The sequence below is a fragment of the Mesoplodon densirostris genome, chromosome X, assembly GCF_025265405.1.
Source record: "Mesoplodon densirostris isolate mMesDen1 chromosome X, mMesDen1 primary haplotype, whole genome shotgun sequence".
Classification (NCBI taxonomy): Eukaryota; Metazoa; Chordata; class Mammalia; order Artiodactyla; family Ziphiidae; genus Mesoplodon; species Mesoplodon densirostris.
In genome coordinates, this window is record NC_082681.1 from 119,274,313 (window position 1) to 119,294,424 (window position 20,112).

The 20,112-nt window shown below is 41.2% G+C and overlaps 1 protein-coding gene across 1 annotated transcript in view; it reads right to left on the reverse strand.

Moving 5' to 3' along the window:
• PHEX (phosphate regulating endopeptidase X-linked) overlaps positions 1-20,112 on the reverse strand; it is a 197,259-nt gene that overhangs the window by 130,887 nt on the left and 46,260 nt on the right. The window contains exons 6-11 of the mRNA XM_060087064.1: positions 17,190-17,258; positions 14,549-14,665; positions 11,334-11,417; positions 9,938-10,083; positions 2,610-2,703; positions 335-463 (exon numbers count right to left, since the gene is read on the reverse strand). Coding sequence (XP_059943047.1) covers positions 335-463; positions 2,610-2,703; positions 9,938-10,083; positions 11,334-11,417; positions 14,549-14,665; positions 17,190-17,258 — 639 coding nt within the window. The remainder of the gene's footprint in view (positions 1-334; positions 464-2,609; positions 2,704-9,937; positions 10,084-11,333; positions 11,418-14,548; positions 14,666-17,189; positions 17,259-20,112) is intronic.

A 20,112-nucleotide genomic window follows, 5' to 3' on the forward strand; every position in this document is an offset into this window, starting at 1 on the left:
AATTCATATATCTAATCCTAAAATTATTTAGGTCCTCTTTTTTCCTAAGCATTGACCTAACACATTTAATCTCTACAGGAGAAATTCTGACTCTTCAAGGCATGATTTCATGCTGTTTTCTCATTTCTAAATTTTCTTAATTTTCATGATAACATTCTACATTTGAGTTTGAGTTTTCAATTAATATGGTACTGCAGGAATTCCTCTTTGAAGCAAAACTGTTATCTAGATTCGTCACTTGAAGAGCTAGAAGGCTGATATTGGCCTGTTGACCATATACATGTCAGATCTGGTTAACCGCCCTTGTTTTTATCAGCTGGGGAGCAGCACTTACCACCTCCTTCTTGTCTTCCTGGAAGTGTACATCCACAAACATTTTCCCAACAACATAAGGGAGGGTACTTTCAATAAAGTTGACACATTTATCCCACTGAGGCAACAAAGTTGTGGTACCCTGGATTACCTGTGGGAGATAATCGATCCAGATTGAGCTTCACTTGGATAAAACCAACGACTGAAAAAAAGTTCAAACAACCTGAAGGAAACAGTCTACAAAACACTGCAGGCCCCAACCCATATATATGTGTCAGATAGTAAACCAAAGGTAAAATTGGATGAAGAAAAATATTCTGCTTGTCCCGTTATATTTAAAACTAAGTGAAAATATTTTAAGAGTGGATAATAATGTATTCCTCCTTTCCTTCCAATTTTCCCCATTAAACAAAGGATTTGGACAATAGCATAGCTTTTCTGCAGTTAACAGGGATGAGAGGGGATGCTGTCCAAGTGTCCAGATGGTAGTTAATTTCCACCAAGAAAGGTCTAACATCAGTAGGTGATCAAAGCTCCTGCCCAGTGAGGGTTTCCTTGCTCTGGGAAGTACACTCATAAGACAGACCAGGAAAATATGCCCACCATGAACAACCCAGGAAGCATATTTACATTGTGTCATAACAGAACATACTGGTGACCAAGTAAAAAACAAATGTAAATGTTTTTCTCATCTGTCCCAATTAAACCATTTCAAGAAAACACTTACAAACAAGTAAGGAAGTTCCAAAGCAGGACTTGGAAGGCTCAAAGGTTTACTCTTGGGGGATGAAAGCAAAGAAATAAATATCGTTTAAGTTGCCCTTGCAGGTTGGGAGTTTGGAGCACTCAAAATGCAAAGGGAAGGCAGACAGCAAGGGAGGGAGGCTCTGAGAATGGTGGCTGGAGGCATCCCTTGAACGATGTTAGACTCAGGTTGTTGGTTCAGAGCAAATGGGATTAACAATGAAATTCATCTATTCTTCCTCTACTTTCTGATAACACAACCACTCTCAGAGGTAAGGAATGAATGAATCTATTTTTAAAACTTCTAGAGAAAGAGACCTTACAATCTTCTTTGACAATTCAGTATTGTATTTAGCACTTTATGCTCAAGAAACATCCCTTCATACCTAACCTCAAATTTTCACAAACTACTTCTTACACCTCTCTATTCTCTTCACAGTGGGGGTGGAAAGCAGCTGGGTACCATCTTTTATGTGATCCATGGGAGTTAAAAATACACACAGACACATATATATAATCTACCTTTTTTGTAACTTAACCCTTTGATATGACCTCAACATATATAGTTGTTTTATGATGTTCTCTATAAAGCTCAATACTCTAGTGACTTTAAGGGCCAAAATGTATCCAAAATAATTGTGCTACTACTCAAGAGTAATGACCCACTAAGAACTTCTCTACTTATCACTTTCTCTAGTAACTAAAATGTCTGTTAAATGAAATTATAGTTTTCAAAATTTGCCATTACTTAACTCCAAATTGAGATAAAATTAACTTAAAATATTTTCTAAAGTCACAAAATTCTTAAAATGTTAAAAAAAAAAGCCACAAAATCCTTAAGTCCTATATTAGTAAGAGAATTACTAAGATAAAAGCCTCTGAGACAAAGAGTAACACCTATGTAAGTTAAGAGGAAAACAAGAGTGGGAGAGGAGCAAAGATCACAGAGTTGGGTGAGGAGGGGGAGAAGAAAAGTGTTTCAGGCAGTTGAGCCACATCTCAGAGCAGACTAAATTTAGGCCTCTTTGGCCTAGTAGAATTAGGATAAATTAAAAGACTGAAGATCAAGGTAGAGTTAAAGACAAAACTCTACCCCTAAATTAAAGATGAAACTTTACCATCTAATACTTATATCATGCGTATTTTGAATATTCAGAATACTGAAAATGAAAGACAGTTACAAATATATCACTAGGAAATATTAAAATTATAATTACAGTGACCCACTTAAAAGCACTGGGGGAAAGGGGAATAAATTGATAAGAAGGGGAGAGCGAAAACAACATGCTGGTCCCAAGTACTGCCCTCAATATCTCTATATAGCCTCATCAAAGAAGAGCTTGAGTGTACCTTACTGTATGTAAGGTTTACCTCAATAAAAAGAAATAAAGCCAAAAAAAAAATAGAGTTTGAGATGCAAAACTCCCTCTGTTTAAACAATTGGATTGTTTCATCTAATCCCTGAAGATGATTTTTATTGGATTGGTTAATATACAGACTGTTCCGGCATGTGAAGTTATCCAGTGATGTAACACTGCAATCTTAAAACGTACCCGTGAGAATTCCAGCCACCTATACTGAAAGCGCCTGCTTAGGTTTGGAATTCTGGAATAAACCATCCTCCACACCAAATAGTTGGCAACGGTCCTGTTAACAGAAAGAGAAGCACATTTGTTGTGTTGAATTTGATATCTGATGCTCTGCAGAACACCCTGGGAAAATCTGTTGGCAAAGCTCCATGGAGGGACCTCTTGCTCATACAAAACTGCAGAACTTTCACTTGAGAGATGACATAAGATGATACAGTGTCAATAAGCTCAACCAAAATTGGCTTGCTTTTCACCACCTAATATAGATAGATGATATGAAAATTCCAGCCCCAGGCCTCAGCATGAACATTTTGCTTTCCCACTCAGGACATGGAGTCCACTGTTACCCAGCCTTTCATGTCTAGAAATTGTCAAGAACTTCCAATTATTAAGTGACTTGATAAAATGCAGATGAATTCTTACCTTTTGGAAACAAAAGGCAATATATTGGCTAATACCAATTACCTAGATGTGCACCTGGTTGCAAACCTACTAGATGTGGGAGTTTGGGCAAGTCACTTAAGCTCGTTGATTTTATCTTTGTCATACAATGAGAATGATCCCTACCTTATAGGGCTATTGTGAAGTTAAAATAAGTAACAAAATGTTTGACAGAGTAAATTCCAGTTTTCATTGCTGTTCACTTCCAAACATATGAACAACCCCATACACTCATGTAATGTCCATAATACATATTTTTAAAAATCCGTTACATTTTCTTAAGTGTTGCCTTTTTTTCTATAAGCAAAACATGCCCTGACCTTAGAAGGATGTGTGATCTGAGTTAATTTCTACCTCAGTAGTGATGATGAATTTTTAATGACCCATCCCCTCCCAGCTGTGCCATTACCATGGTGACTAATAACACACATTCCTGAGATGGCTCTCGGTCAGGCAGCCATGTGAGAGCAGTGTGACATGATGATGGCAACTGGCCCATCAAGAACAACCCACACTCCCATTTGCATGGCATCCTAACCCAGTGGACATGCACTCTTAGCAATTAAATTTATTTCAGCATATACACCCAATATATGAATAGTCATTTTATTTTATATAGAGATATACTAATGGACTAACATATCAGGAATGTTTTTCACAAATATAGAAATAGACATTTTGAAAGATAAAATGAAAGATATTTTCCAAAGTCCTTAGTTAATCCTTCAAACACTTTTAGGTAATTCTTCAAGACACATTATCCATATAGGATTAGGTCAATACAATGACAGTCAATGTAAGTCAACATCTCATATGGTTGTCTTGACTATTTCAAAATATTTTGACCATATCCTTCCCAGATCTGGTTAGAACACCATTGTTTTTACCTTGTCAGCTGGCCAACCAAGACGGCGTAACTAGAGTGGGAGAAGGGCCACTTCTGCCATTTTTTTCCCATTCACTTTGTGCTTATACTATTAGTAATAGCTTCAATTCCTGTTTCTCTACAAGAATTTTTTAAATCACTTGTCCATTTTGTGAGGATTAAACCAATAATAAAATTCATAAATCTACAGGTATATGTAAATGACTTGAGATTATTTTTAATATATGGAATGAAGACTAACCAGTGAAGGTAACACTGTCTTGCCTCATATGTGCCATGCAGATCAAATGAAGGGTCCATGGCCATCTATATAGCAAAACTCAATATAGCCTAGTTATTTTTTCAATGGAAAGAATAAAGATATATAGAAGTTCTAAAATTTTCTTCTCAGACCCAGTGGATCTTGTTGAGGTATGCACACTTCCCCTCGGAGACCACCACTCTCATCAGTAAAATCTAGCCCTTGTCCATGCTCTTTTGAGGCACTATAATAAACATGTACTTTTAGGTCATTCCTGTGGACCTTTTGAGTTCATATCCCTAATCCAGAGCAAGACAAGAAGTGCTCACTGAGCACCTACTGTTGTCCAAGTATCGTCCCAGATGCCATGAGGAATGTAAAGAAATAGGAACTCATCACCTACATTCAGAGAACTTAGAGTGTAGCTGGGGGACACGGAACTTCAGATTTCAGCTTATTCATGAAAAATGGGTTTTTTAATTGAATGGGATACACGGTAGGTACATAAGGAACCCTTCTTTCATTCACTCATTCAGCACATCCTGAGCATCCGATATGTACTAATAGTTCTAGGTGCTGGGGAGATGGACAGCTGAGAAAGCTATACCCCTGATCTCCTGAGTCTTTTAGCCAAGCAGGGAACCAGGCAAGCACTGAAATAATGATCTGGCAGACCCCAGCACCCAAAAGTGCATGCCAGACACTGGGCTGGGGAGAGTGCACACCTCAACCTGAGGGATGAGAGTAGGCCTCGGGAGAGGGACAGGGCTTGGGCTATTAAGGCTTCAGGGTGTGAAACAGGAACATGAACTCCGGACAGGCTGAATAATGCAGGAATAGTTTCTGTGTTGGAGGGGATGTTGAGCAGGGCCATCACTCACAGAGCTATAGGCAGAAAGGCCAGCTACAGCAGCGAACACACAGGCTGCAATTAGGGTCCAAAATCTAGAATGTTAAAGGGGCAGAGCCCAATCCTAACACACGGTCTGTATGTTCTTCAACCTTAAAATACTGCTTTTGTGCTGTGAGAGTTGTGCTGGCTCTATAGGTAGAGATTCAAAGGAGGTCCATGGCCAGCAGATATGCTTACATGAATTCAAAAGCTATTCCCTCAAGGGGTCTGTGATGAGCCAGATCAATTGGGCAAGTTGTTAGGATGTGGCCTGATGCTGGCGGTAAAAGAGGCAGCATGATGCAAGTATGTTGGGGTTTTAGATTTTTCGGCGTTTCCTGCTCCCTTAAAATCACACCGCTTAAGGCATCCCATATTATCTATAACTCCCACAGCATTGCTATAGGAGAGATGTTATTGTACGCATTTTATATAAAAGGAAACTTGACACCTAGAACCATTAAGTAATGCCTCATGATCCCATAATCAGTCGGTCTCCAACTCAATAGAATCACCTGGGGAGTTTTAAAAGTCCAGATGCCCAGGCCACTCCAGACCAATTAAATCAGTATCTCTAGGGTGAGACCCACGATAAATATTGTTTTTAAATCCCTCCCAGCTAAGTCCAATGTGCAACCAAGTTGGAGAACGGGTGTAATAAGCAGTAGAGGCTAGACCAGACCAAGGTGTGTCTGACTCAAAGCCTCTGCGCTTTTCCCCATGCCACACAGTGAGGGATTAACACCTCTAGTTCCGCAAAGATTTCCTGGCCACTCACCCAGAACACTCCGACAACCACACTCCACAGAAATCTGTGGGTATGAAGAAAGAAGAGTGTGTGAGGCCTTCATAGGCAAGGCACGACCAAGACGATAGCCCACAAAGACCTCTGAGAGCTAGAAGACGGAATTGGGGAAGCTCGCACAGTGAGGCAACGGGGCTGAGGAGCTGCTCCAGCGTGCTATAAATACACTGACAAAATGCTGGGGAGCACAGCTTTGGAGTGCTAATATTACCACGCCAGGAACAGATCTGACTGTAATGACTGAATTACTGCCACTTAATGCTCAGAGGCATCAAAAAAACAAAACAAAAATAAGACTCGGCAACAGTCCTTGAAATAACACATAATATCTTTTTTTTCAAAAAGCATTTTTAGCAGTATGGTAATTTCCCCAAATGGCAATAAATAAAGTAGAGGAAAGCAAAGCATCTCAGGAGAGAATCCACCACTAAGAGAGCAGCATGAAATCATTTCCCAAAGCCTCTGACTAGGAAGATTTTTTTTTTAAGAAGATTTTCCTGCCCCTTGTTTTCAATTAGGGACAGCTTGCATTTGTATTGCATTTAAGAGATCATAAAGACCTTTTTTGATCCTCATGACGATGCTATGGGGTGGTTATTATTATTATTCCAATTTTCAGATAAATAAAACAAAGGTCAGAGGTCAAAGGACTTCTAAGTATGGGTCAATTCCAGGACTAACATTTGGGTCTTCAGATTCCACAGCTTGCATTTGCTCCTGAGTCAAACCACCTGAGGTAAGCCAAACAGGTACCTCTCGAAGGTTCTCAAAGCCAAAGAGACCTTCCTAAATCCTACAGGCAGCCCAGAGGTATGCAGCTTCACCATCACCTGAGAACTTGTTAGAAAATTCCTGGGCCTCCCCCAAGATCTACTGAATCAGAAACTGTTGCCTTTTTTTGTTTTTCCTTTTTTTTTGGATGCACTGCACAGCATGTGGGATCTTAGTTCCCCGACCAGGGATCGAACCCACGCCCGCTGCAGTGGACATGTGGAGTTTTAACCACTGGACCGCCAGGGAAGTCCGGAAACTGTTGCCTCGGAGGCAACATCCAATTTAATGCTAGTCCCATCACCCAACATGCTCAACATCCCCCTTTTCCACTCTTCCCTACCTGGAAAATTCCTCCTTATCCTTTGGGGGTCTGCTCCTATGTCACCTCCTGCACAGTGGGCATTGGGCCATCTGGTTAACTTTTAGAAATTTTTAGGAAATATCTTCTATGTGAGAAGTACCATGCTAGGCCTTGAAGTTACAAAGGCAATTACAGGAGTGCCCACCATCAGAGGCTCACGGAGTCGTGGAGGTGAGGGAGAAGAGCAAAGCAGAAAATTAGGTAAGTTCTTTGATATTTTGCTCCTGGGCACGAAGCTACACTGTATTTCCCAGCTTCTCTTGCAGTTAAATGGGGGTCATGTGGCTGAGTTCTGGTCAGTGGAATATGGGTTGAAGTGACACATTCCACTTCTAGGCCTTCCCACAAAACCTCCTGTGCAATCCTCCACTCTCTTTCCCCATCCACTGGCTGAATGGAGAGGATTCCAAAAAGCCAGAGGAAGGCAGAACCACAAGATGGAAGGAGCCTGGGTTCCCAAGTCCCTACTTGGAGGAAAGCTGCCTTACAGGGACACCCATTTTGGACATTCCAGGAGCACAGAATACAATTTTCATTGTACAAGCCAATAAGAGTTTAGAGGTGCTTATTACAGTGATTGGTATGTCCTGACTAATATAGTAACTAGAGAACCCAAGGGCACGTTTCCTTGACCACTCTTGTGCCACAACACAAGTGAGGATCAAAGATAATTAGCAGTCTAAAAACCTTACTGTGCCATGCAAATAAAGTGCTATCAAAATTCTCAAGAAGCATATAGTGTTTTGAAATCTCATAAACATACACAGAATACAAGTTGTTTTTGAGGAATTGGTTGCTGAAGAGTAAACTATGTGACAGAGATTTGGGTTTTGTCTTTATTTAAAACTGAAGCTTCATAATATCTGCAGGTCATTTATGTTATGTACATAATGTCTGCAGTTCATTTTTCTATCTATATTTTCTTACACTATAGTTCACTATGTTTACATCTGTCTAAGTTATCATTTTGTCAAGAACCAGATTAATGTCTTCCTCCCATCATGGTCTTTCTTGGTCCCTTTGTTATGACAGGTCCTGCAATTCTAAAGTGTAATCACCACCAAAGAGATTATCTAATACAGTAAACCAAGGCCCAATCTATCCCCTGGTTGTAAATTATGCTTTTGTGGAAGTAAAATTAATACAACTTCCAAAAGTACCTACTAATTTACAACTGAAGATAACACAGACACTAGAAGAAACCAACTCACTAGGTGCTGAAGGATGCATATACAGCATGGCAAACTCCATCTTTCAACAGAAATTACCAACACCATTTAAAATGTGCTGAGTAACTCAATGGCATAGGAGTACAAAATCATTTGGGTCATATTTTATAGTATTACAGAGCTAGGAAGTACATATGAAAAAGTTTTCTAAAGCAGTGAGTCTCCCAAAAAACTAATCATAAGATTCCCGGGATGCTTGTTAAAATATAGACTTCTGGGCCTCACTCCAGATCTACTGCATCAGCCTCTAAGGAGGAGGGCCCTTGGAATCTGTATTTTTACAGATTCATCATTACAAGGTGATGCTGCTGGCATTACTGGTCCACAGACCACACTTGGAATAGCAAGGCTCTACCTCACAAAGAATCTGAAGTGAATTTATTATTTCTACTCTCCCTTTTCTGCATGTTTACTTTTTTGTATGCCTTCTTCAGTGAACACATATTGTTTTTATCATAAGAAAACAGCATCTTAAAATGAACAGCTCTTCAAAAGTGTCTAAGTATTTTCGTAGGTGGGGATGGATGCTAAGTTTTATTCCTAGGACTTCTGCAGGTGCCTTTTTTCCAACACAACTCCTGGTAACATAGCCTTGTCTAAGTCCAAATAAGAAAGTATGATTTTTCATCATGGCCCGGCAATTAGCCTCTTAAGCTGTCTTTGTGAACTATTTGACCTTCCTGTGCTTCATTTTCTGTAGTCAAATGTGAATGGCTTCATGAGGATATAAAATTCTCTTTCCTGATCTAAAATATGACACAAGTGAACCCGTCTATGAAACAGACTCACGGACATAGAGAACAGACTGGTGGTTGCCAAGGGGGAGGAGGTTGGGGGAGGGCTGGAGTCAGCAGATGTGAGCTTTTATATATGGAATGCATAAACAACAAGGGCCTACCGTACAGCACAGAGAACTATATTCAATATCCTGTGATAAACCATAATGGGAAAGAATATTAAAAAAAGAATGTATATATATATATATATATATATATATATATATATGTATAACTGAACCACTTTGCTATACAGCAGTAATTAACACAACATTGTAAATCAACTATACTTCAATAAAAAAGTTCTCTTTCCTGGACATTTTTAGCATTTCCTTGTTTTGTAGTGCTAAAGGAACAAAGCAACAAATTCTAAAACATTCTTTAAGAAAAACCTGACAGTTCCTGAAGTTGTTTCATCAGTCCAATTTTTCTACAGTTCTCAGAGTGATCTTATGTCTTTTCAATACTGGTACTTTGGTTTATTGCCACAGAGTGACTTATTGGCTTAAAAGAAACCAGAAAAAAACAGCAAAAGACCAAGAATGAACTGGGGAAAAACAAAGATGTTCATATAGAAAGCTCAGAAAATAACAGCATTATATGACTAGTTCCCAAAACTAATAAACAATTTAGGCTTTCAGAGAGAAAATATGGAGAAAGACCAGAAATAAGGGGCAAAAACACTGCGTATTTGTTGTCATCATAGCAAATAAATTACACCAGACGATGGTTTCGGCCCATTTGTCACAAAGGGCACCACGCCTTTCCCTAAGACTCTTTTGATGTAACTTTCTTTAAAAACAGTTTTCAAAGGACGTGAGAGGGAAGACCTTATAATTTAAAAGGAAAAATAAAAGTCACAGTAAAATGCACAGAAAAGCTCTTACTTCTTCCTCTCAGAGCCTAATATCCTAAACAAATCCTTAAAGTACTGAGGGACACGGACCACCACATTCTCTGAGGGGCCGATGTCTTTCAGTTCGGGGTAGAGTCTGACATCGATGACCTTCTTGATGAAGCCCAGCCAGTCAAACTGAGGAGAGAGAGAAAAAAAAACATAGTAAGAGAACCTCTGGGGGGCAAGAATCAAGGAGAAAGGCAAATAGAGTCAGTTGAATGTAATCCATTGCTTGTAACTTCAGACCAAATAATTAAACATTCAACTGCTCAAATGTAGAAAATAAATTCCTGATCACTGCCACCCAGACCAGACCTACTGCCTGAATCGTAAGTGGAATGTGTGCTCTGTACCGTCTGCGTATGCACCACACATGCGCGCACACACTCCCCCAGTAACGTGCACACTGGCTCCCCTGGACCCTCCAGCACTCTCCCTGCCTCCTCCACTCTCCCCCTCCCTCTCTTCCTTCCTCTCCCTTCTCTCCTGAGCTCTCTCTCCTTCCTTCTTGCACTCTCCCTCCCTCCTGCGCTAGCCCTCACCTCCCTTCTCCCTGCACTCTCCCCCACTCCCTACTCATTCACTCTCCTGTGTCCACACAGACAGAGATGCCCCGTTACATTTCTGCTCTTCCCTCTGGCATAGCCTTTCTTACACAGAGGGAAACAAGCAGCAACAAAAAGTAACATGTGTCCCCTCTTCATAGCATCACTATCTTGGCGTTCTTACGTGGCTACCCCAAAAGTCATCCCCAGTCTTTTTCCCTTCTTTTTCTCCCTTGCCTGCCTCCACTATTGAAAAGGAAAAACAGTCACTCACTTGCCCAGCCTAGCCTGTAGGTAGGGATGGCCACGTGCCCCAATCCTACTTGGTAGGAAATAAAGGGAAGACACCTGGAAAGGCTTTGGTTTTTCCTGGTAGAAGAGTTACACATGGCCCATACTGGTGCTTCCGCTTTCTTCCTGCCCTGAAGGCAGATGCGACATATGCAGCTGTGGCAGCCACCTTACAACCTTGAGTCATCAAACATGAAGTCAAAAAGCCAACACACTAAGAAGAGTGGAGCGGAAAGAAAGAACTTGGATCTTTGACAACATTGTGCAACGGCTAAACCAACACCAACAGCCACCTATGTCTAGACTTCTGTCACGTAAGAAAACGGGCTTGAAGTTTTTAAGCCACTCTTGGAAAAGTTTTCTATTCCCTATAGCAGAAAGCATCCTGATGCACAGACAAGGGATATTTTATGTGATGACTGACAAAGATGATGATGAGCAAGAAGACCAATGGTAGGTTTTACGAGGCAAAACTTTACACACAGGTGAAATAGAATCGCTTGTCAAATGACCAGTTAAGATACAATTTCCTGGATCGTTTTCACCAACCTGGGGAATCATAGCACTCAGTTGGGAAATGTTCATTTTGTTGTACATGGCCTCACTGGTTCGGTTTTCATGTGGAATCATTATCTGTTGGAAAGAGACTTTGGTTATTTTTTTCAAATGAACCATTTCTTACTGCGTGACTACTTTCTACATGTGCCAAGACATCTGCATAGTATCATAAACTTTTTCAAGATTTTGGTGTCGTGCCGAACCTGGGAGAGAGGAAAAAAAGATATCGCTTCAGGCAAGATTAAGGAAATAAAACGAAACTTTGCTGTCCTGCTCAGTGTGAAACACTGTCCTCGGTACCAAAATACTACTCAAATCCCTCCCATCCCTATAATGGACAAAATCTGTTACTGGCTCAGGCTTGACAGCCAAACTAAGGTTGAGCAATTGAGACAAACATCCCACCTTCACCTGTGGTGTCCAGGTAATGACCTCCATAGTTCATGGACTACAGACCACCCCTTCATCCCTAGGGGATTCTCACTGAAGAGCACCAGACTATCTGGACACCACTGCCACCTGTGACCATTCTGTCAACAGCTCATTCCCTCACTTCCCCTCTTCCCTCTAGTTTCTCTGGCCTTGAGATTCCCCTGGCTCCAGTGCTAGGGGTATGGGTTCAGTTACCACCCAGACATATTGCCAAGTCTGCATCTACAGCCTTGACTCTTCACACTCCTCCATTCCCTATACTTATGCTCTTGGCCATTTTGGCAACACCAAATCTAAGCTTCTAGCCTCTGCCATGTTTAGTCTGAGAAGAGCAACAACAATCATCTTCCTCAAGGGCCATCTTAATCACTCCCGTGGACAGGAAGCAGCTCCCCATGCCCCTGAGCACATCATGATTTTGCCTTAAGACCATCCATCATCTGATTCCCTTGCATTAAACTTGCCACCTTCCAACTCACACAGGACTCTCCTACCCTTGCACCCCTAGCCATCAACACCACCCTCATGGTTTGAACCGTAATTCAAAACTTTGCCTATGATTAGTTTTCTTTTTCAAGTCTTTCCAATTAAACTCCACTTGGGGGCTTCCCTGGTGATGCAGTGGTTAAGAATGCCAATGCAGGGGACATGGGTTCGAGCCCTGGTCCGGGAAGATCCCACATGCCACGGAGCAACTAAGCCTGTGTGCCACAACTACTGAGCCTGTGCTCTAGAGTCCGTGAGCCACAACTACTGAGCCTGCGAGCCACAACTACTGAAGCCCGCACACCTAGAGCCCAACCTCTGCAACAAGAGAAGCCACCGCAATGAGAAGCCCACGCACCACAACAGAGTACCCCCCACTCGCTGCAACTAGAGAAAGCCTGCACGCAGCAACGAAGACCCAACACAGCCAAAAATAAATACATTTTTAAAAAACAAAAAGCAAAAAAAAAAACCTCCACTTGCTCCTAATCCCAAGGGCCACGCCATCAACAAGACCTCCCCTTATGCACACATCCCTAGCTGGGAATGGCTGAATGCACACTTCCATGGCTGGGCTTACAAGAACTTTTGGTGGGGGGGCTTGACTACATTGTCCTGTCTCCCCAGCTTTAGAAGTTTCCCTAGGATGACGTGCCCCACTAATTTTGAAGGTCTCTAGTGACCTGGGATGTAAGAGACACATATAAGCATTACCGGCTGGCCAAAAACCCACACACCATGGATTTGTCAAGACAAAATCACAGAAGGCTGAGTGGCAGACATCTACCCGCTCTTTTCTAAATGCTTCGGTGTCCTCAGCTTCTCCCTCCTCACCCTCCACAGGAGAGACTTCCTATATAACTCACAAGCAGTCTCCTGGCTCAGAGAATGTTCACACTCCTCCTCCCTCTACTCAGCCTTGCAGGCCCAGGCTGCAGCCCTTTGACCTCAGAGCTGTTTTCAGCTCTCTGCCAGCTACTCCCCCACCCCATGGATTTGTCACTTCATTTAACCTCTTGATAATTCCCAGTCTTGCCTCAGCCCAGCTGTTTTTAGTTCCCTTTTTGGTCCAGATCCCTGGCTCAAGGCAAGGCCTTTCCCGCTGTATCAGAGCTTCGGTCCAAATTAGATTGCTGGGTCTCCTATTTGCCTGGGAAGGGAATCCAGATGGCCTCTAGACTGGTTTAGAGGCACAGTCTTTGACTCCAGAACATCTGCAGCAGTCTTTGCAGTCTTCAAAGGTGACATGCAGGGATGAACTTTTTGCTCTGCAACTAGGGGTCTACAGAAAGATACACATGTACACTACGGCAGCCAAGAGGCCAATTCCTCCTGACCCTATCAGCCTACTCCTCACTTCAACACCCCATCGCACCTCGCCAAACACAAAACCAAGCAACACTTGGACTCCCATGCACTTCAGGATTTTTACCAACTTCTGTTATAGAGGACTACCAACCTATATGCAACCACTTCTTGACAAACGTATCATTTTTTTCACTACAATGTATCTCCACAAGCAAATTTCACCATATTTGTTCCCTCCAGTCCTGGGAATGTATAGAGATTTTATTCTTTGTTCTTCTAGAAAAGTTATTCTTTGAACAAAGCTAACCATTTAGGATTTCTGATTATTCTCCCTCAAGTTTGTTCTTGTATCTTTTTGCCTCCACCATGGGCCTGAAAAAATTTAAAAGGTGACTTACACAGAACACAGCATATGACACAATGACATTCATTAGAGTGGGGCAAGAAAAGAATGAAAACCAGGGGTAGGTACAAAGTAGCACTAGAAAGGAAGCTAATAAATGTTTATCAGCCTGCCCTATACACTTTCTACATCAAATTATGTGTCCACTATGGGTGGATAGACTTCCCAAAGCCCCTATCTTAGATCAGATTGACTTCTGAGTAGGAATGGTGTAAAGAGTAGACTAGACTAAAAATAACCTTCCACTCAAGCCAAATCAATAACGATTTATCAAATATATATTCCTCAGTTGAGGCCAAACAGGAGTTCCTCTAGGAAAACATAGAGTCTCTGGCCACAGCTGAGCAGCATGTGGACACTGAATGGGCTTCAAGCAGAGAGGTAGAAGGAATGAAGAGCTCTTCTTTCTGTCATGGTTTTTTTTTCCTGTTACTTCCCAGAGGGGGATGCTGTAAGTTCTACCTTGAACCCAAAGAACAATGCCACAGAATGATTTTTTTATATATATTTTCATTCAAGATATATTGCCTTTAAAATAAAGAGAAGAAAAAAAAACAGATTTTAGATTAAGATTTACCTCAGCTATCTTAATTTCCAACCTAAGCACCGACTTCATGTCATGCTCTGCTCGGGAGCTATTAGCTCCCAAAAGCACGGCAGTATCCACCATGAACTTGTAAAGGGCGTCCCGATACTGTAAGAGATAAAGAAGCAAGTGACCATGACATCAGTCTATTAGGAACTATGTTTCAGGGACACGGAAGAGCAGAAACAGCAAGGGGAAATAAATGCCCTTCATTTTCACTCTGTACTCGAAGTATGGTACAGGCATCATGCAATACCAACCACCCACCTACCACCTTGGGACAAAGAAGAAGGATGGCTACTTGGGTACTGTTTCCATGAGAGAGAGAAATGTCTGGCCACCAAGGATCAAGAGAATTAGTTTGCTGGCAACTAGCAATATGGATACATGAAACATCTACAAATGAGCCCAGAATAGAGAGTTAAAGGTCAGACTCCTCTTTCCAGGCAAGTGACACTTTAATAAAATAATGGGAAAGAACTGTCGCTAAAAGCAGGAGGCATGATCCATGAAGACTAATGGGAACTGTGATTTATTCTCTTCCAGCTCAATTTACCCACCTCCACACTAAAAACAAAAGCCCAGTGATCGAAGCCCTATGTCTTTTCAGTTTTGTATGGTTTTTACAGAGTTCTCCTCACTAGCTCAGGGAAAAAAGAAGGGAAAGAAGAGAAGAATGATGAAGAGGAACCTAGCAAATATAGAATTTCCTCCCTGCATGTTCATAAACCCATTTTCAGGCTGTTCACATACTATTAGAGAGGGGGACCTTACTTTGTGGGAACTAAGGAATCTTGTTGGGGGTCACCTCTCCTTCCAGATATATTTGTGAGAACTCAATACACCGGGTATTAAACTGTTTCACAGTTATGCTATGGGAATAAGATTTCCTAACGTAACCTTGATTTTGCATAGCTATTCTTATGATGTTTACAACCTCGAGACCTGCATGGTGCTTGGCATATAGCAGGCCCTTAATAATTATTTGTTGAATCAGTAAGCAAGCTTCACAAATAGTCTTAGTTAGAAATGTTTTGCAATTCCCAGTTCAATTCCAAAAATATTTATTCAATCAATACATATGCACGATATCTTGCTAGGCCTTCTGTGCACATGGGAGGTACAGACGAAAAATTCAATAATACTTGAGTCTGGTTCTCAGTGTGACCCTGTGAGGAAGATAAACACGTCATTACTAACTGTAACACTAGCAAGACCAAAATGAGGTCCTTAATAAAGCTGCTAAGCGCTTAGAAACTCAAGAACTGGAAAATTCCAGCCTCAAGAAACCGGGGACATAGCAGTTAAAGGAGACTGGTTCAGAAGCGGTGAGGAGTCCTCCTGTGAGGTGTGCAAGCTGCTTTGTTGGGGGAAGAATAAAAATAGGTGAGACAGCAAAGGTGGTTTGGGACCAGGTCATGAAGAGGCCTTGAACTCCCTTCCTCTACGGAATTTAGAGTCTAGCTTGGGAGCAAAAGCACTCTGGGAGCTGTACTTTGAGAAGAGAACTTGTCAGGTGGTGGTGCTAAGGAGGCAATGGAATGAGGGGAGGAGGGAACAGCTAAAAGGAGACCTAACAGGGGTCTGCCCTAGGGCAGTAAGGACAGAAAGGAGGGACTAGGTGGAAGAGATACTTTGAAGGCAGAGTCTACAGGACTGATTGGTTATAGGACAGGGACAAGATTTCAAGCACGGCTGCTTGTAGGGTGGTAACCCCAGCAGAAACAGAGGTGCCCCAGATTGGCAAAAGTTCACTCTGAACACTTTCAAGAAGGAAAACTCGCCAACCTTCTTCCATGAGTGTCCTCAGCCAGAAAGTTGCCTAGGATCTTGACTAGCTTCCTGCCCTCCAGAGCCTTCTAGATATAGGCTTTCCTATCAGCAAAGGAGCAGGGACTTCCACTGTGAGCCAGCACTTCCCTGTCGAAGTTCCTGCTCTCAGGCCAGGCCAGAAACCTGAGCACTCCCTGGTCAAGGTTCCCCTGGGTCTGAGGCTCCTTTGGAAGTTCAACAGAGGTTCCAAAATGAATCGAAAGTGTTAGGAATGAACCAGCTCTAATCCAACCTCCAGGAAACTACTAGGTTTCCAAGCCAACCCAAGAAGTCGGACCAGATTGATCCCATCTCATTAACCTTAAATTAACCTGGGGCACCAGTTAAAGAAAGATTCCTGGGCCTCACTTCAAGTCTACTAAATCCGACTTTCCGTTGCTGAGGCCCAAGAATCGACATTTAATAGAAGCTTCCCAGGTGGTTCTTAAGCAGTACAGTCTGGGAACCACTGGTCGACTGGGTGTCCATGCCCATGCTTCTGCAATATACTGTGAGCTCTGTGCACTTCTGAGGAACGGCTGCAAGCTCATTCTTTGGTTACTCAATTTGGGTGTGCTGTCTTCCCAGCTTGATCATGAGGGCACTGAGCACAGGGACTCATACAGCCTTCATTTTCAGACTTCCAGAAAACAGGGAGTGTCATTTATCTGCCGAAATGAAAGGCCTTTGCTTCCTACATTGGGAATATGGTCATCAAACACCTACATTGCTCAATTCTAGTAAAGAGTTGGGAATTTGAGAACAATTTATGAACCCAACAATGCCTGACAAGATACAGAGTTGAATGAGTAAAACTTACAGACTTGGCTTCTGTGCTATTATCAAGGTAGTCTTCCCTCACAGCTAGGGAGAGCGCTGCTTGGTCCAGCTGTTGAAACAAAAAACAAAGCATTTGCTTGCACTGTAAATTCTTAGGTACCATGTTATTAACAAGAGTCATGAGATCTGCATACCAGCCATATTTAGAGCATGTGTTACCATTACAAAACCAATTCAATGCAATCAGAGCTACATGCAAGTAGGCACTTCAGCAATGACCATTATAAAGTATCAGAGACCTGCCCCTCCTCCCCTGATTCATGGTTTCTAACCCTTTTGAGTTTCTAACAATACTGAATAGCATCAAAGCTATAATATTTGAGTCGGAATAAGTCTTAGAGATTATCTGATTTTCCCCCTTATTTGGTGGGTGGAGAAACGAAATCCAAAGAAGTCATGTGACTTCCCCAAGGTAACACAGTTGGGCAGAGCTCAGAGGAGAATCATTGTCTTCCATCACCAGATCCACTATTCTTCTCACTGCAGTATTTTGCAAAATGCCAATCCACATCAAGCTGATTAACCAGACTGTCCACTTCCCTCTCCCTAAAATACTGTATTGCACCATTTTGGGGGGAAAGGAATCAATAATAATTTTGTTTTGAGAAATCTTTGCAAACTTTAGAACCCTCTCTGGAAAGTTTAAGATAGGTGATAAAAATACAAACAATAATCAGACAACTAAATATCTAGAATTATTATTATAGAAAAGTATAGCATAATTTCTTGAATTAAAACTTTCAGCACTGGGACTTTGCTGGTGGTCCAGTGGTAAAGAATTCGTCTTCCAATGCAGGGGACGTGGGTTCGATCCCTGGCCAGGGGACTAAGATCCCACATGCTGTGGGGCAGCTAAGCCTATGTGCCACAACTACTGAGCTCGCACACCTCAACGAGAGAGCCCGCGTGCTGCAAACTACAGAGCCCAAGTGCCCTGGAGCCTGAGCGCCACAACTAGAGAGAGAAAACCCACATGCCACAACGAGAGAAGCCCTCACCACAACAAAAGATCCCACATGCCACAACGAAGATCCTGCATGCCACAACTAAGACCTGATGCAGCCAAAAAATTAAAGAAAATAAATATTTTTTAAAATTAAAAAAAAAACCTTTCAGCACCTTAAAGGTGATCAAAGGGAATACAGTCTTTTCAGAAAATGAGCTACAACAATCAGACATCCATCTGCCAAAAAAAAAATGAATCTCAACCCACACCTCACAACTTGTACAAAAATTAATTCAAAATGGATCATAGACCTACATGTAAAAACTAACACTATAAAACTTCTAGGAGAAAACATAGGGGAAAATCTTTGACCTGGGGTTAGACAAAGACACCAAAATCAGATCCATAAAAGAAAAAATAAATTGGACTTCATCATCATTAAATATTTTTGCTCTGTGAAAGACATTGTTAAGAGAATGAAAAAGACAAGCTACAGACAGGGAGAAAAAATTTGAAAATCACATATATGACAAAGGACTTGTATCCAGCATATATAAAGAGTCCTCACAACTCAATAAGAAAACAAACAACCCAATTTAAAACTGGACAAAAGATCTGAACAAACACTTCACCAAAAAAAATATTCAAGCGGAAAATAAATTAATGAAAAGATGCTGAACATCACCAGTCATTAGCAAAATGTAAACTAAACCCACAATGGAACACCACTATACATGTACTAGGATGGCAAAAAAAAAAAAAAAAAAAAAAAAAAAAAACAACAACTTATAATGCCAAGTGATGGTGAGGATGTAGAAAAACTAGATCATTCACACACTGTTGTTGGGAAGGCAACATGACAGAGCCACTTTGGAAATTGGTTTGACAGTTTCTTGTAAAATTGAACATACACCTACATGTGACCCAGCAATCTCACTTCCTAGCTATTTACCCAAGAGGAATGAAACTTATGCTCATGCAAAAACCTGCATGTAACTTTATTCATTATTGCCCCAAACTAGAAACAACCCAAATGTTCTTCAACTGGCAAATGGATAAACTGTGATACACAATGGACTACTACTCACTCATAAAAAGGAATGAACTACTGATACAGGCAACAGCATGGGCAAATTTTAATCACATTCCAAAAGAGGCAAAACTGTAGGGATGGAGAACAGGGTTTGGGGATGGGGAGAGTGGATGACTACAAAGGGGCAACACGAGGTAAATTTTGAGGGAGTGATGGGACTATTCTCTTTCTTATGGTGGTGATTACATGACTCCATGCATTTGTAAAAACTTACAGACTTGTGCTTCACAAAAAGTGAATTTAAAAAAAAGTGAATTTAACTGTATATAAATTTTTAAATAAAAGATTTTAAAGTTCCAGAACCTTCTCTAAATCTATGGTTGTTCTTTCTGTTTTCTTGAGTATCAGCAACTGCCCAAAGACTGAATAAAACTGAACGCAACAGCAGATTTTCTACCTTAAATCTTATTCACACATTTAAAAAGTTAAGTAAATTGGGGGAAAAAGATGTTTTCATAACATCCATCTTGCCTGGGTGTATTGCTAAAAACCTCAAATTATTGTGTTCAATCTTCTTCGCTAACTGGCCCCAAACAACCAAATCATAAGCCAGCCTGGCTTCATCCTATTCCAATTCCCCATATACCACCATTTCTTCCAAAAATTAAGTAAGCCAGGAACATGAAACATAATATTATGATTAAGATGCTTTGGGTTTCAACTAGATTTAGACCACTTGGAGAATTTTTTGAGCTTCAGTCTCAAAGGAAAGGAAACTGTGTAGACAATATCAAGAAAGCCAAAGCTTCCCTCTGATGAAATGAAGTTAAATCCACTTATTGTAAAAGTTTAGATGATTCAAGTGAAGTTACCGGACCTGTTTTAAACTTTCAGATTGCTACAGTTTCTAGGGAACATCTTAAA